The sequence below is a fragment of the Corvus kubaryi genome, unplaced genomic scaffold, assembly GCF_017639235.1.
Source record: "Corvus kubaryi isolate FWS band 111438036 unplaced genomic scaffold, C.kubaryi_AGA036_p1.0 37398, whole genome shotgun sequence".
Classification (NCBI taxonomy): Eukaryota; Metazoa; Chordata; class Aves; order Passeriformes; family Corvidae; genus Corvus; species Corvus kubaryi.
Genome location: NW_024581137.1, coordinates 29,659,703 through 29,675,815, shown reverse-complemented (window position 1 = coordinate 29,675,815; position 16,113 = coordinate 29,659,703). Strand labels below are relative to the sequence as shown.

The 16,113-nt window shown below is 35.2% G+C and overlaps 1 protein-coding gene across 3 annotated transcripts in view; it reads left to right on the top strand.

Annotated features, from left to right (window-relative positions):
* The window catches only part of LRRC72 (leucine rich repeat containing 72), a 51,062-nt gene extending 35,159 nt beyond the window's left edge, over nucleotides 1–15,903 (top strand). For 2 of the 3 annotated variants that reach the window (XM_042043919.1, XM_042043920.1), the window contains 7 exons: nucleotides 2,434–2,503; nucleotides 4,979–5,060; nucleotides 6,293–6,406; nucleotides 10,641–10,730; nucleotides 12,650–12,814; nucleotides 14,028–14,055; nucleotides 15,528–15,903. In XM_042043919.1, coding sequence (XP_041899853.1) covers nucleotides 2,434–2,503; nucleotides 4,979–5,060; nucleotides 6,293–6,406; nucleotides 10,641–10,730; nucleotides 12,650–12,814; nucleotides 14,028–14,055; nucleotides 15,528–15,693 — 715 coding nt within the window. In that variant the 3' untranslated portion in view covers nucleotides 15,694–15,903. The remainder of the gene's footprint in view (nucleotides 1–2,433; nucleotides 2,504–4,978; nucleotides 5,061–6,292; nucleotides 6,407–10,640; nucleotides 10,731–12,649; nucleotides 12,815–14,027; nucleotides 14,056–15,527) is intronic. The other variant, XM_042043922.1, reaches the window with a different exon arrangement.
* The last annotated feature ends 210 nt before the right edge of the window (nucleotides 15,904–16,113 follow it).

The following is a 16,113-nucleotide window of genomic DNA, read 5'->3' as shown; positions in this document are numbered from 1 at the left end:
GAAAGAACTAATGTAGTTTAATAATTCGGGGACAAGGTTTTCAAGGTCTCTTGGTCCAAATGAGTGAAAAAAAAGAAAGGTGTTAAGGGATTTCAGTGTTGTCTAGTCTGTTTTTGATGGAAACCATATGGTCTTGAAAATCTAAATGTGCTCACTAGTATGTTTGAATTTCTTATCCCATCTCCTGATTTACACCAAGAAAGTATTTGATAATTTGTGACGTAAAACATATAGTTACTGTCAATTTTTTTAAGATATGCATTTTAGAAAGAAGAAAATGTGTAAAATTTAAGGGAGAAGTTGAAATAATGAGATAATTAAAAGGTGCATATATACATACTTTCTAAACAATACAATTATTATACTGCATATGTAAAGAATTAAGTCTGTGTATACAGTCTTAATTGGCATATTTTCTGTTCTTAAATGCTTGAATGTGTGCCCTCACTGGCTTTGAAATATTTTTTTTGCTATAGAATGAAAAGAAATGTTCACATGGTAGATACAGAAGTGATCTGTCTGCCCATGAAACCATTTTGATAAAGATGATGCAAGATGGATTCTCTGATGATTGGATAGAAGTGAACTCCTTTTATTCTGTATCAGTTTATATAAACTTGAACCTCATCCAAGCTCAGTATCAGATCATGCCTCCTTTACTGTTGGTTTGACATATTTTTCTGCTAGCTGAAATAAGAATATGGAAACAAATAATTAGAGTCAATCAAATGAGAGAGAATGAGTTACTATTAAAGGGACATGAAACAATGTATTTTGGACACTGAAAGCTGTCCTCCCAGGGAAACTGATTAACTTAGCAGTAGGTAGAAAGAGAGTGCTGCAGGCCAAAAAGGATCAGTTTATAAAAGACATACAAAGTCTGGAAGGCATCTAGAAAAGGACAGGCTCTTCTAAAATGTTGGAGGAATTAAGCTCTACCTGGGGCAAATTAGATGCCTTAATATAAAAAAAGCGCCACAAACAACAAACCAGATTGAGGCTTGGAGATAGTGAAGATGAGGCTGTTACTAGACAGGGAGTAAAGCCAATTAAATGTAAATCTGTAAACTAGTTGTAGAGTGGCAGTGACCAAGAATGTCAGAAATTTTGTCTTTGCTACCTGAAATGTAGTTCAGGGGTGCACAGGAGAATCAGATAGGAGCTCTGTGTGTCCTGTCAACAGCCATCTGCTTGTCCCTGCTACTTGCAGTGGTGTCTTTTTCTGTTCGTTGTGATAATAGACACATTAAGTTAGTTTTTATGGCTTATCTGAGAAAGCCAAATAAACAATTTAACAAAGTAACAACATGAGAGACAATCTGATTTTCAGTAATACAAGGGACTAAAAGTATAGCACCTCAACTTTGTAGGGTTTGCTCTTGACTGACTTTCATTTCCAAATGCAAGATGAGAAAAGGTATCCACACACCCTCCTTTTGTCTGTACCTGGAGGGTGTGTTGGGAAAAAAAACCCCAACAAATAAAATGGCAACATGGAAAGATAGAGACCAGGTTTCAAAGTTGGAAAACAAACATGACTTTAGCCTGATGATATGAGGTTAGTTTTTTTCAGTCCTGTTACTTTCTGAAACACTGGCCTTAGTCTTGCAACACATTAAAATCCACAAGGAAATTTTTATTATGGCAATTAAAAATTGTCAAGTAAAGGTAATCTATAATTTTTCTAGGGGAAATTAAGAACATTTATTTAAAGCAATGAAAAATAAAGAAGAGCAATTAGTTAAAATTCCTTGGCACCTCACTAATATTTTGTGGTCAGTAGGTAATTTTTTATTTATAGTACACTAGCAAACTCAAAGTGCTAGATACACAATTAAAAAAATAAAACCGTACTAGCACATGGGAGATCATTTCAGCCTCAGTGGATGCAGTGGATGTGCTAAGTTTCTATGAGAACAGGACAGGAGTGGAAAAAGGGCAAAATATTTCACAATATGCACTAATATAAAAAATAATAATAAATGCACATTGACATGTTTGATGTCTGTCTTCTGTTGGCTTCTCTGGCACTCTGGCTGGACAATCCCCACTGCACCTTCAAAGCAGTTTTCCTTTTAGCTTCATGTCCCCAGGGTGCCAAACTTCTCCTCCTGTGTTCTGAGCAGGATTTCTACAAACTGCAAAGTACATGTGACTCAGACTCATAACTTATACTGTTATGGAAAAGCAATTAATGTATCACTTATTTTGTTCCTGTTTCTTTACCACCTGCTGCCTCGTTATGCTTGCAGGTGTGCAGAGTGCTTACACTGTCTCTGCCATCTTGTTCTTTTTGTCTTTATCTGCTATAAATTCTAGGGAAGTGTGCCTTTCTAGTTCTTGTATAGTATTATTTATGAAAAATTAAAATATTTATAAAATTACTAAGCACTACTGATGTTAAATTTGTTACTCTTTTTTTTTTTCCACCAGAGGACTAAGGAGTATCCCAAGTCTATCACAGTTTCCCAGATTAAGGTATTTGTGGATTAACAACAATAAGGTAATAAAATACTTCTTTAAAGAGCAGAACAATGCATCTATACTCTCTGACTTTTTTTTTTTCTAACACAGTATTATGTAATTGTCAAACTCATCAATTACTTTTAATTTCCAGGCTAATTTAACTGTCAAATATAACAGATTTGAAGAAACCTTGTTTTTTTAAAATTACAGAGTATAAGCTAATGTATTTTCCTTTAGATTCACATCAGATTTATCAGTTCTGTGTATTTAAGAAGCAGAGGTTCTGTGCTAATTCCTCAGTTCCCAGTGTAGCTAGAGTGGGCAGTTTTTGGAACAGACCGAGGGGTGATGTGACTGTAGGACAGGAGTGGATTGCAGGAAATGCATGGCTCTTCTTTGCCCTTGCAGACATGCACAGTTTATTTCCTGGCAGGCTGATGGTCGAGGTGAGGTTGCTTTTTGATGTCATGCACACAAGAGTGACATAAAACTCTGTGAAATGAGCTTCTCCCTGTGCACAGGAAGCAGCACTGCAGTTCTAGGGATGATGGGGTATCTGCTGCCCTTACACATTGTGTCACCTAAACTCGGTGTATTTAAGAGATTTCCAGACAAATGGGTAGAGTGTGACATTGGGCCACATTAATTTCTCTTGTTTCCCATGCAGTGTAAGGTCCTAAATCAGTTACACAAACCACGTGCCTCACTTTCTCCATCTGTGCAAATCTGGATCCTAGTGTTTTTCATATCCTCTATGGGTTTTAAGACAGTGCTCTGTCAAAATGTCCAGACAATACAGTTTCCAGTCAATTGTAAGCACATTTTGTCTGACACAAAATCATGTACTAGACAGTAGAATTGTCTGATTTAGAAATCTACATATTCATAGCCAACCATTACTAAATGGTTGAATTGAATCCAAACCCTCACCATTAGTCAATGGTAATAAAAAGCAAGAAAACTAATAAAACCCCATAAATATTTTTTTACTGTACAGTAGTTTACATGACTTTCACAGTGAACCCAAATTCTTAAATCACCAGAATTGCTTGCTCAGGTAAGTAAGTAGATCTGTGAGCAGCAGAAAAAATAAATTTACGTTCCATGTCACTTCAGAGCACATGTATATCTGCTGCCCCAGGCTAGCATCAGTTATATGGCATCTTATGTCCAATTCATCAAAAGATCTCTATTTATCCAACTATTTTCAAAAAAAGCAAAAGTATAGATATATTAAAATATTGAACTAAAATCACAGGTATAATAAGGCTTTTCCTTGTATAGATAAAGGACATTAAAGAAAAAGAAGAAATGGCCTGATGACTAAGCAGAACTGATCTTGCTGATCAAAAAGGTTAAATAAATTGGATTTTTGATCACTTTCCTACCTAAGCAGTAACAAAGAACATTCTTTTGTTGTTCTGTGTAACTTGTGTGGAGAAGTCACTCAGTGGCTTTTCATAGGAAAACCTTACTTAAATGCCTCAATAGGAGGAGCATATTTTTCTGTACTCAGTAATTTTATCAAAAAAAAAAAAAAAGAGCAAACTTCAGATGATCCTGAAAACAAAACTTGCCAAAGACAGGGAAAACCACTGTACCAGGGAGTGGGAAAATTTCTGTCTTAATGCTCTTCCTTCCAGCTTTCAGATACTGTTAATGCATAGAGCAAAGCACATTTATTTTGGAGTCAGTGGCAAAATTCAAGGACTGAAATAATTCCTTCCCTAACAAATTACTTCCCATGACAGAATTCAAAGAGTCAGGAATATCATTCTGTTTGTTGCTCTTGCATTTAAACCGTGGGATAAAAACTTCCGCACCATTAGTGGTCCCAGTTCTCCGCGATTATAAAGGTCAGCTTGTTATCCCACTGCAGACACTTTACCTTGCACTGGAGTCAAGCAGTACTGGAATTGAGCTTCTCCAAGCAAGAAGGTGTGATTCCATAGGGACTGAAGATAGCTCTTTATTGGGAATACACCTCTACACATACTTACCTTTTTTTCTGTAACTCTAATTGATTCTCTAAATATGATTAGATGACATTTCTGAAAAATTAGGACAAATTTGTGCTCTTTAAGCCTGCTAGTGAAAAAATAATTCAAAAGCAAGAGGCTTGGTTTATTCCAATTATATATTTTAGGAATATTTTTAAACCAACATAGAATTATTGTGCTCTACAAGGGTCTTCTCACAATAAAAATTATTTCAAATGTGGATAGAAGGAAAAGAGAATGTGGAGACCAGGGAATTTCAGAGAAATGTCCTTCCAAATACAAATGTTAAATCTGTATTTCAAAAAATTAGATAAGGCTGTACTGCTTGTATTTGATGTGTAATTAGTATTTTTAATGAAGGTTGAACTGTCAAGAGAATCCTTAACCCAAGAGTCTTAAACAGAAATATAAGAAACTACTTGCGGTTAAACAGTTTTCAAGAGGCCACATTTATAATTCTCTGACACTGTATTTAGACTGACATATAACACTTTGCCTAACTCTGATTTCAGATCCAAGATTTAACCTTCTTGGTCAAAAACTATTGCTTGACTGAACTCTATCTCAACAATAATGAGCTGACAGATATAGCAGGTACCAATCTTCCATTTTTAGATTGTTGAGCAGAGGCCTATACTTTCTTTTCTCTGTATTAGCATTCAAATTCATAAAACTGGATGACAGGCAAGTAACTTATTGGTTGAAAGCTCCTATGTATGCATAATTAGAGTGTGTTAATTATTAGATATTTAATTTTTCCAGCATACTTGAGTGGCAATAAGGTGATATGTTTATTCTGGTATAAGGGATGAAATGTCATTTACTTTATGTCAGGCAATTGTGAAAAAATTTTTGATCTTACATGACCATATTTAATATTGAGAATTCATAACCAGAAGTATTTTGCAAAGTTACCGCCAAACTTGGTTCATTGTAAAAATGCATCTGTCTTATACTTCTGTTTCAGTTTTGCTTACCCTTGTAGATTGAAATGGCTTTACCAGACTTGTGAATTTGTGAATGAACAGACCAAAGCATAATAGATTTCTAAATATTTTAGACATTTTAAATGTTAACATTTTATTTTTCTCTGTCTCTGTAAAATGCTGGGATGAGAAATGATCTTGATTAGTTTCTGTGAAATTTTGAGCTAACTTTATCTTTGAAAGACATAAGCATGGATACAAGAGACAATACAGATGATAAAATATGGGTAAAGAGAAGGGTATCATTAGTAGAGAAATGTGGATAAAATACTGTATATAATTTGGAAAATGAGATGTCTAATCCTGATGTGTGATGATGTGAACATATAGTCTGGGTCGCAACAATATTTTGTAATGGCTTTTTAATACATCAGTAATTACTTGGAACTGAACTATTTTCTAAGGAATTCACTATTTATTATTTGTGAGGCAAAGGCGGTATTAGGGATATACTATTGTTTGTGAGGCAGAGGTAATATTAGGTCAAAGGTAAAAGGAAGTGAATTAATCAAATATTATAGGGATATAGGAGGAAGGAAGGGAGGCAGAAGAGAGGTTGCAGTTGCGGCTGATTTGTTGATGCAAGGGTGATGTGGACAAATGGAAAGAATTGAAATGAAAAAAAGTTAGGCATGTGTTTAAAGGATGTGACTAGAAAGGTGAAAAGGACATTGAAATCTCTAATTTATTGTTTTAATTAATATCTCATGCAATGTGTTACCAAAAGACAGGCATAGATAGATAACTAAAATATCAAATTTGGTGTACAGCATAGCAAAATAATGTTCTAGTAAAGGCAGAGGTGGTGACAATCATTAATTATTTTTCATTTTATTTCAGGTGCTCTGAAACACTTACGTTCATTGCAGATTCTGTTTCTTCACAACAACGAGTTAAAAAAACTTGGCAAAACAGTGAAGGAATTGAAAGGAATGATAAGCTTGCAGACTCTAAGTAATATCTTCCTTTTATTTTGCAGAACAGCAGTAGTAGCTTTCTAGTTTCTTATCAGGATATTTCTTGTCTGTTTCCGCTCATTTGCTAATAGCTTTTGAGGCTAATTATCAATTTAAACCAAATTTGACAGAATAAAGAGATGTCTAAGACATGAAAATTCCACAAAGAGTACCTCAACTGAGGAAAAACTGCTAAGTGAGTTCAGAAGTGAACTTTTTGGCTGCTGGCTAGCCAGTATCTTGGATGAGTAGCTTGGAGGGTGTCTAAGCAGTTTACAGCTGCCTCTTTGTAATGGAATACAGGAGTACAGTGAGATTATCATAGAGGTGAAAGGAGTTGAAAAATGGGTGTTATTGCTGTGGGGAGTGTGAGTGATAGGTTATAGAACCCAAATTCCTGTCTCGTTAATTCTCTTGCTTATAGAACTTCCTATCTGCATCTTTTTGGCAGACTGTATTCCTAGAGCCTAAGAATAAATACACTTTAGGTATTATTCATAACAATGTCTGTTAAGGAGCATACACTAGCTGGAAATGGAAATTTCAAATGAAGTTATACAAGACAGTGTTGGCACCACTAAGTTGCAATGTAAGAAGTAGCCTCCAGGGAAGGTAGGATATATGCTATTAAGATATTGAAAGTGAAAGTATAAGCAGTCTTTTTCCATGATTCCTAAAGGAATGTCAACATATGCCATGCCAGATGCTTGCAAAGAAGAAAACAGGAAACAAGTTTTGTGCCTTAGTGACATGGTTAAGGAGGTGAATGTCAGATTGTCACCAGGCCATAACACCTCCTTAAGCATTCAGAAAACTGAATGTCTGATTGTGGGAAAGGAAAATACGAATGGAAAAGCAAACTTTTAATTGAGCTTGACTTCGGGCCAAAACTAAAAAAACAAATCAAGTGTTTAGGAAGACAACATGCCAGCCAAACTACTGATATTTTTTTCATTATATGCAAGATAGAAAAATTAGTCCATGTAAGAATTCAGTCGTTTGAAGTGATTAGGCAGAGTCTGGAAAGACGTCCTATGTATGAATGGTGCAGTCACTTGATTTTAATGTTAGCTCTACAAATTAATAAGGAGCTTCAAGAAGCACAGGAAGTTTGTTGTACTTGTTGCAACCATCTGTGGGAAATACCTAGCAGATAGTTAAAGTGCTGCTGAGTTATTATGAATGGCAGTTACAAAGGCACAGTGAAAATTGGATGCAAATTGGACTGGCCACCACCATAGAAAAGGAAATGTTTGAAAGAACAATCAAACAATATATATAATATACTGATCTACCCTAATTAAAAAAAAAAAAAATGTTGTTTAGTTCAAAGATTTGTACAATACTATAGTAACCAGTGGAAGAAGCTTAACAACCTTAATAACCATAATTTTAAAGTCATTCTTTCTTGACCTTTGCAGTCATGAAAAAAATTGTCAGTGTGTTTGCTCCAAGGGGATTTCATAATAATGAGTTCTCGAATTAACAGGTCTCTATTGGTTTAATAATAAATAAAATGCCCTGTCATATTTGAACTAAATTAAATCAGTAAATGACCAAAATAAATTTTAAAAGTCATATCCTATACATCATATTACTATATAATTTATCTGCCTTCTTGCAATATTAATAAATAATAAATGGGTGCAGAATTTGCACTGTGTAGCTTTGAAAAGGGCTGTGCACATAACTCACTTTTATAAAACAAAACCAGTGAGACTTCTCACTGTTATGAGGTAGATCTTTTTTATTGCCAAACAATCTGATTTTAAAAAAACCCCGCTTGCTAGCCTTCAACAGAGCTCCTGGATGCTTAACAGCATTTTATTGTTTTGTAGCTCTTGGGGACAATAGAACTATTAAAACACACTATTATTGTTCACTTCAGGAGTAGCATCCAGCTGCCAAAATGTTGCCAAAATTTCTCTTCCTGAAGGCTCTCTCATGATTTTAGCCACTGCCCTGCACTGGATGTGTAGCATAACAACCATCCTTCATCAGGTGTCTAGGGAAGACACTCAGCTTCAAAAGATTTACTGCACATGCTGCTCACAACTGCAGCCTTTTGGGAGATTCAGAGTGTTTCTTTATGGGCTCACCTTGTGCTCACATCTCCCTTTTGGAATCCAAGATTTTTGTTACGTACTCTGTAAATTGCCTCAACTGATTTATTGTCCACAGCTGATAACATCCTGCTGCTATACCTCAGAAAACTCTCTTGTTCACTCTGTTTCTGCCCCATGTGGCAGAGGCACACTGTTTTCCTACACTCCAGATAGAGAAAACAGACTAAACTGTGGAGGAAGAAAGCATTATCCTAATTTGTAGAACTAAAATTGCATGACCTTGACAAGAAAGTAGATAGCTCAGCCAGGAATTGATCCCAGATGTTTTGTAAAACAAAACCATCTTGATCTGTACAATGGTTGAATTTATTGTAAAAATAAGTAGCAGAAAAATTCACGTTCTCTAAAACAAACCTACAAATCAGTGTTGTTGAGCAGGGACGTAGTCCAAGCAGCATCTAGATTCACAAGTGTTTAATATCAGACCTGGTTTGTGCCTTAGAAAAATCTCTCTTGAATCATTATTCTATTCCACTACCAAACATAGCTGCTCTTAGAGATCTTTCTGAAACATTTTTCTCTTTGGAATGCTGTAGTATATTTTCTTGACTCAAAAACAGACTTATCAGATACATACGTAATATTCTTTCTGATTAACACTTTCTAGGAAAAAATAGATATATATTCCTTTGTTCAGTAAAAATAGAACTTTTGCTGCCACCATGTGGGTTTCTTACTAATTTTAAGTACATTGATTTAAAAAAAATTATTAAAGAATTAAAATTAAAAGTTTTCCTCTGCATACATGGGACAGGTGTTTTCTATGTAGGAAAATACATAGACAGGTTTATTCCAGCCCTGTTACTTCTCCAAAATATCTGCTAAATCCCATCAAGCACTGAGCTCTCTCAGCAGCCATACTTGTCCTGAACAACATGAAATTGCATCCTGTAGTTTACAAATCTGTGTGGAGTGTTTTCAGGCTTTTTTCTTCTACTGTCTCTTATTCAGTAATACCATCTTCCTCTGCCTAACTGCTAAAATGATATTATAACAGAATTTTTTTACCCTAGAGCAAGTCCTAGCCACAGGCTCTCCCCAGAAAAACAGATTACTGTAGACTGTAGCAGAAGTTGTAAAAATTATTAATTTAAGATTTTTTTTCCCCCACTCTGATCTCAAGGTGACAGCCTCCTGATTTTTTTTACTGTCTTAGAAGAACAGTATTTGTATAAGGACATAAATAGCATTATTATGTTTTTTATTTAGAAAAGAAGCCCCACCCCACAACACTTGTTTGTTTATTAGCTGATCTGTGAATGAGCCAGTTTCTATTTTAATCAGCCTCAGATATCACTGTCACTGAACCAACTGATTTGGCATGTGAGCTAGGCTAATGTTCCACACCTGGCAAAGCAGCAGCACAGGACTGATACCTGTCTCTGTGTTGCAAAGGTTTGGTTATACAGGTAATGTGAACCTGAACATGAACATTTTAGCCAAGTTGCTAATGGGCTTTTGAAGCTCGATATCTCAAGCCTCAAGGAAAGCTAGTGGGACACAGGGTGTCCGGAATTTAGGCCCTATGAAACATTTTTCTCTTAAGTTTCGTGAGTTCTCAAACTCATCATCTGTCAAAACATCAGAAGGCTTTGTATTTACATTTTATATTGTGTCTGTGGGATACAGCCTTTTATCAGCTCTGATAAAGTCTTAGATGTCCTAAAGCTCATCTGATATTAATAACTCCATCCTCCTACAAATGTTGTGTCTTACGTTTAAGCTGTCACACCTAAAAGATCATTGTTATTTAAAATAGGTACTACCTAACAATATGTGAGAAAATCAAAGGGAAACCCTTCAGTATTTTTTCTGTAGATCTTAAAAAATCAAAAAATACTTCAAAGGTTTGGAGTGCATGATGGCACCTTTACTCAGTTCTTGCCTGTGGTATTTTCCATACTCTGCAGTAAGTCAGTTCCTGCAGTCCATGTTTAGGTGAGTAATGAGACTGCTTTGTTTACCCAGAGTAAGAACAATTTGAATTTTATGTTTCGTACAAAATCTTTTGCTCCTAGTGACCTTTAATTTTCCTGCCTTGCAAAGTGCTTCTTTCACTGGGTTTGGTTTTTTGTGACACTGTTTTTTTCTGCATACATTTTGCAGACTTATTCCAAAACCCTCTGGCATATGATCCAGACTACCGGCTTTATGTGATATACTTCCTTCCTTCAGTTCAGCTCCTTGACAGGAAATGTAAGGGTTGCTTTCCTCTCTCACAAAGCATTGGCCATTGCTTTTGATTTTAACCAGTTTGAAAAAATAGGTGAAATTATCTTAGCTGTTCTTTTACATGCATTTGTTGATAGAGAAAAATGACTAATGAACAAGATACTCGTATTTTGCAAGATTTGTCAAGCAAAAAGAGTTTGCATAGCATAAACACTTTGTTAAATGCTTTTGATTTCTTTTTCTTTTTAAATTGTTTAGGTTTTTCTTGTATCTTGGTCTATTTGGGTAAAGATAAAAGCCTGTGCTTAGAAACATGTACCTACCTCTGTGCATTCAGACTAGTATATATTAACATGGGTTATAAGCGTGCTTATTTAGGTATGGATAATATCCTGAGCTATCTACGTGTTTCTGTACATTTAAATATGTATATGAGCGTTTCTTGGTAAGGTAAATGCAGACTAAGCTTTCAAGTATAATGAATATTCACAAGTCATCAAGAGATCTTTCACAGCTTGTCTGCAGATTGTAAATTCTACAGAAAAGAAAATTTTCTTAAGAATAGCCAGATTTTAAATCAGTGAAGCCATAAACATGCCACAATGTACTCAGAAAATCAGCTTTGGTGATTTTTGTCTCTGGTGTTTGGAGAACTGTGTGACTGGCACGACTGAAAATTACTGGAGAGCACTGAGAAAATAGCTGATTCCTACTCAGCTCTAGCTTATAAGAGAGTAGCAAGGAAAAATCAGTGCCTTCTTGAAAAGGGACTGAGCAAGGCAGATGCAGGATATCTGCAGGTGCTGGGACTCTGTGCAGCTGTCGTGAAGGAAAGCTGATGGATGGGCCCCAGCAGGTGCCAGGGCTTGATGAGGAGTTGCTGGATCTCACCAGGTGCCCATTTGCTCACACAGTCATTTTGCACTGGTACCTCCACTCTCCTGAGTATTTGCTCTTGTGTTAAGAGTTGTGCTTAACACAGCTGTCAGGCTGTGTTACTGAATATCACTTTTTGACTGGGAAATGATGACTGAAGCTTAATGTGCTGAAAAATACGTGTTGCATTTACATGTCTAGAAACACTTCCATAAAACTTCCTGGACTTCATCTCCTAAATACAGTTCTACTGTAGTCAGTCCTGGATTAAGACTTGAAGCAGTAATTTGTGTCAAGCTGTATCCTGGACTTTCTATTTAGTGAACTATTTCTCTAAAACATTACAAAGCTTCTTCACCATCTGTAGAACATTACCAGAACATAGTCCTGGCTGTCTCCTTTACACAAGACATGTGCTCATGTTCTCTTACCTTCAGGCATGACTACTGCAGTTCCTTCCTAATTGGTCCCCTAGACACCATGAATCCAAAACTTCCCTGAACTGAAAATGCTTCTGCCAGTTACTTGTTCTAAAAGTTTAGCTCACTTCTGTTCCATAGCTGAAGTACTTGATTAGTATAGAGTTCATATATTTGAACCTACCATCCCCAATTTTATTTAACAGCCTCAAATTATTTGTTTAAAAATTAAAATTATTTCTTTTAAAGTGCGGAACAGGAAGAATTTAAGCTTTTCTTTTGATTGCACTCGTAGGGTTTTCTCTGTAATTGACCAATGGGAATTGAACTGGCCTTAAACCAGGACTTGTATTTACTATTAATAATCAAAATCTTTACTGACTTCTGCAGTAGGTCTCATTTAAGCAGCACGAAAAGTCTTGCTTTCTAGCAAGAAACTGCGCTCAGAAGAAAATATTTTATTGTACAGGGCTTCACCCTAAAGCCTTAGAAAATACCACTCCATGTTCCCATTTTGAATTGTTCTGAAATTGTGTCATTAACATCACTATTGTTAAAAAACTGCGCAGAAAATACATGAATAACCTTTTGTATGCAGCCTTTTCAATTGATAAAAGAAAATTAAATTTTTTATATCCCTTTTAACAGCAGTTACACAAAGAGAAAGGGAGTCAGCACTTCATCTCTATAACCCCAAAAGGGCTTGGGTCATGCAGTCAATAGCTTTTGGGAAGAGAGTAGATACATCCCTGCTGACTACGGTGAGATCTAGCAGATGCACTCAACCAGCCAGAAGACCAATAATGCCCTCAGGTATTTACAATACTGGAAGGAAAAGAATACATTTTTAGGTGATTTGAATTAGAAACATTTTTTTCATTCATCTGATAAAATGTTATTGGTTTTAGTAATAAAATATAAATGCATCAAGAACTCAGCTAGTTTGCTTCATGAAGTAAGTAGTTGTAGCAGCAGCAGGCAACAAATGAATCCTTCCACTTGAGAGTATTGTGGCAGATAATTTCTAATCAAACACTGTAGTTACATTATTGTCTTTAAAGACAGCTAAACAAAATTTTTTGTCAGTATGAGTCTTGTGTTTAGTTTTACCTTTATTTAAAACGTCTCAATACACTTCTGACTCTCAGCATCGTAGAGTTTTGATGCCCTCTAGTGCTTTTACAAGATAATCTCTTGAAAATATTTTCTTCTAGTGTTTTAAATGTTACGTATCTTGCCTGGTTTTGTAAGCAGATTCCTCTTTATACTTTCCAAGCTGAGAATATTTTAATGATGTCTTATAATAGCATATAAAGCAGTTTTTAGAGTTCTTAAAACATTCAGATCTGGAAGCAAGAAAGCAGGTGAATACCACCTGGAACCACGAGACTTGTATCACAATCTAGAACAAACTTTGAAATTCCATCAATCTTGTAATCTTTTTTTATATTTTAAAGATAACAAAACCACTATTGTGCCTAGATGACTGAAATAGTAGTATTTTAAATAGCGTAGATGGAAGTTTGGAAAGTAATCAAATACCTGCCAGTTTTTTTAAATGTATATATCACAATAGTAAAACTGAAAGCACTGTATTTAACAATGATTTTGAAGAGGTTGGGAAAAGGAGGATAGTTTAAGCATATTTAATAATTTTTTTGCTGATGATGATCAAAGTGGGCTGACAGCTGTCTTTAGCTCTGCCCTGCAATCATGCACATATACAGTGGCATCATTATCTGTGAAAGAAAACATGGCTGTGTATGTCTACAGGAAATAAAACACAAGAAACTTAAAAACACTTAATGAAAATAAAATACAAGAAACTTAAGACTACATACACTTAAAACCCAACAAATACTTGCTTCCACAGTAATTTAATAAAATACTATCTTAAATATTTCAAATCATGTGCTAGTTTTCAATTAATTTGAACAAGCAATTTAAGATCAGGATAGTAATCAATCCTCAGCTATTCAAATTGGTGTACAGCCATTAACGTCATAATTTGAACTTTCTGTTATAGGTTGTGAATTTGGAAATAACACAAATAAGTAAGTACTGTTTTGGCTTTCTTCTTCCTTTTACATCTCTGAAGCATTTAATCTCCTCTTGCCATGCTTAAAAAATGCCCTAACTAGAGAAAATGTCCAGTAAAAATGAGCTTTTGAAATAGTTTCAGGTCTTTGTATTTAATATAGCTGCAACTCTACACTAGGTTTGATGTCTAAAATTTAGTATTGAAAGGTATTCCACATTTAGAAATTGGTACATAAAAATGCCATTTATTTGTAAGATCAAATACTGATCACTAGAAAAAGCATGCTCAAAGTATTAAGAGCATCAGAATAGCTGTTCTGTATTATGTCCCAGAAAACATTCTCCTGACTGGCTGTTCAAAAATACACTCTCTGGAAAATATTATGACTTGTAGAATGAAACGTTTTTAGTCTGTACATGATGTTATTTTTATTCTGTTCAGTTTCAAAATCATAGAAATAAATGTAAAACTTTTATTTCTGTGTCTGGATTGAGACAGGAGAAAGGTTGCATTTTAATGTGACATTTTAGATGCACACTTTTTAATAAATCTACAAACTTTAGGTATCAGGCTTGGCTTTATTTTCTAGCTTTACACATGAAAAGATTTGAAAAATGCATTAAAGGAAATAATAAAACCCTACATGTGATATCCTTTAACAGTACTCGGAACACAGGTCTTTAAAATCAAGCTAATTTCTGTTGAAAAATTCTTACCTGCCTTCAGTGGAGTTACCTGTCCTCATTGATAGAATGGATGTGCAGCTGCCTCGAGTCTTACTTACGGAAATGCTGAGGCTTTGCAAGGTGCCTTTTCGTGACAAAGAGCATTATACTCAGTGGAGATAGTCCTGTGGCTTATATGAGGTGTGTCACTACAGGGACGTCTTTAAGAAAGGAGTTCTTACAAGATAGTTTTAATATTGTATCTGAGTTGGAAGGTTTTGGTTCCTTGTCAATCCTGCTTTGACACTGTGAGTCTGTTGCTTTTCTCTCCCAGACTGCAGCTGTGGCAGGATACATGAACACAAGCTCACAGGGATCTGGATTCAGAGCTTGGAGAATGGATATTTGCCTGAGGGCTAGTTAAGAGATCCACAGTGAAATAAATGTGCATTTAAATTAATGGGTATAAAATCACTTGAATCATGTCCATTGAATTAGAGCATTAAAAGTATACAATTATAACTTTTGTGGGGGAAAACACTGAAAACAAAAACATTTTTAAGTCTACTATAAATGTATTTAAAATAATTTATAGCATGATTTTTTCAAATAGAATCCTATGACTCTGACCTATTCTCATTTTGTTTTGCTGTCTTAAATTTGGTAGAAGAAAACCTTCTGTAAATTTAAAATTTTTAAGTCCTCCCTCTTAGCGTCATCGTGACTGCTACTTTCACTTTCTACACAGTGTGTGTTGTAAATTAGTCCTGAAGTGGTTTGGAAATGTTCAGGTAATGGACTTGCTTTCTTCTTTTTGCAGAGTACCATTTGAGGACCCCAAAGATGCGGTTTTAGCACGGGCAATGACAAGATCTCTAATGGAATTTTCAGCTGTGGATTGGAACAAAGTAGCCACCTGTCAAGAAAGACGGCTTAAAAACAAAGCAGAAGAGCCCCTTGAGAAGCTGACAGTCCAGTTTAGATGAGAAAAAACCAATTTCTCTCACTAGTGTTAACCCCGTAAGTAGGTTAACATCTCAATAAAACAAGTACACAACAACATGCCTCTAATTAAGTGAATTTCCAGAAAAAAAATGTTAGTTTTTATACTACATATGTAGTATAGAGAGTGAAGAAATTAAGATAACAAATGATAAATAGTAGCAATGTTATAAAAAAAGTTGCTTGAAATGCAATTTACTGTAATTTTGTTATCAAAAAGTACTAAACTGCACACTGATTTTTAAGAAACTAAGGATAAATACTTTTATTTCTTATAATACATTTCCTCACGTATTTCTCCTTCCATTCCATCAAAGGCCTAAAGTCAATGATGCTTTCTAAACATATCAAAGCCCTTCTTTCAGGTTGTAGCTTGTCTTCTGAGTTCCTTCCTTCTCTCCTAA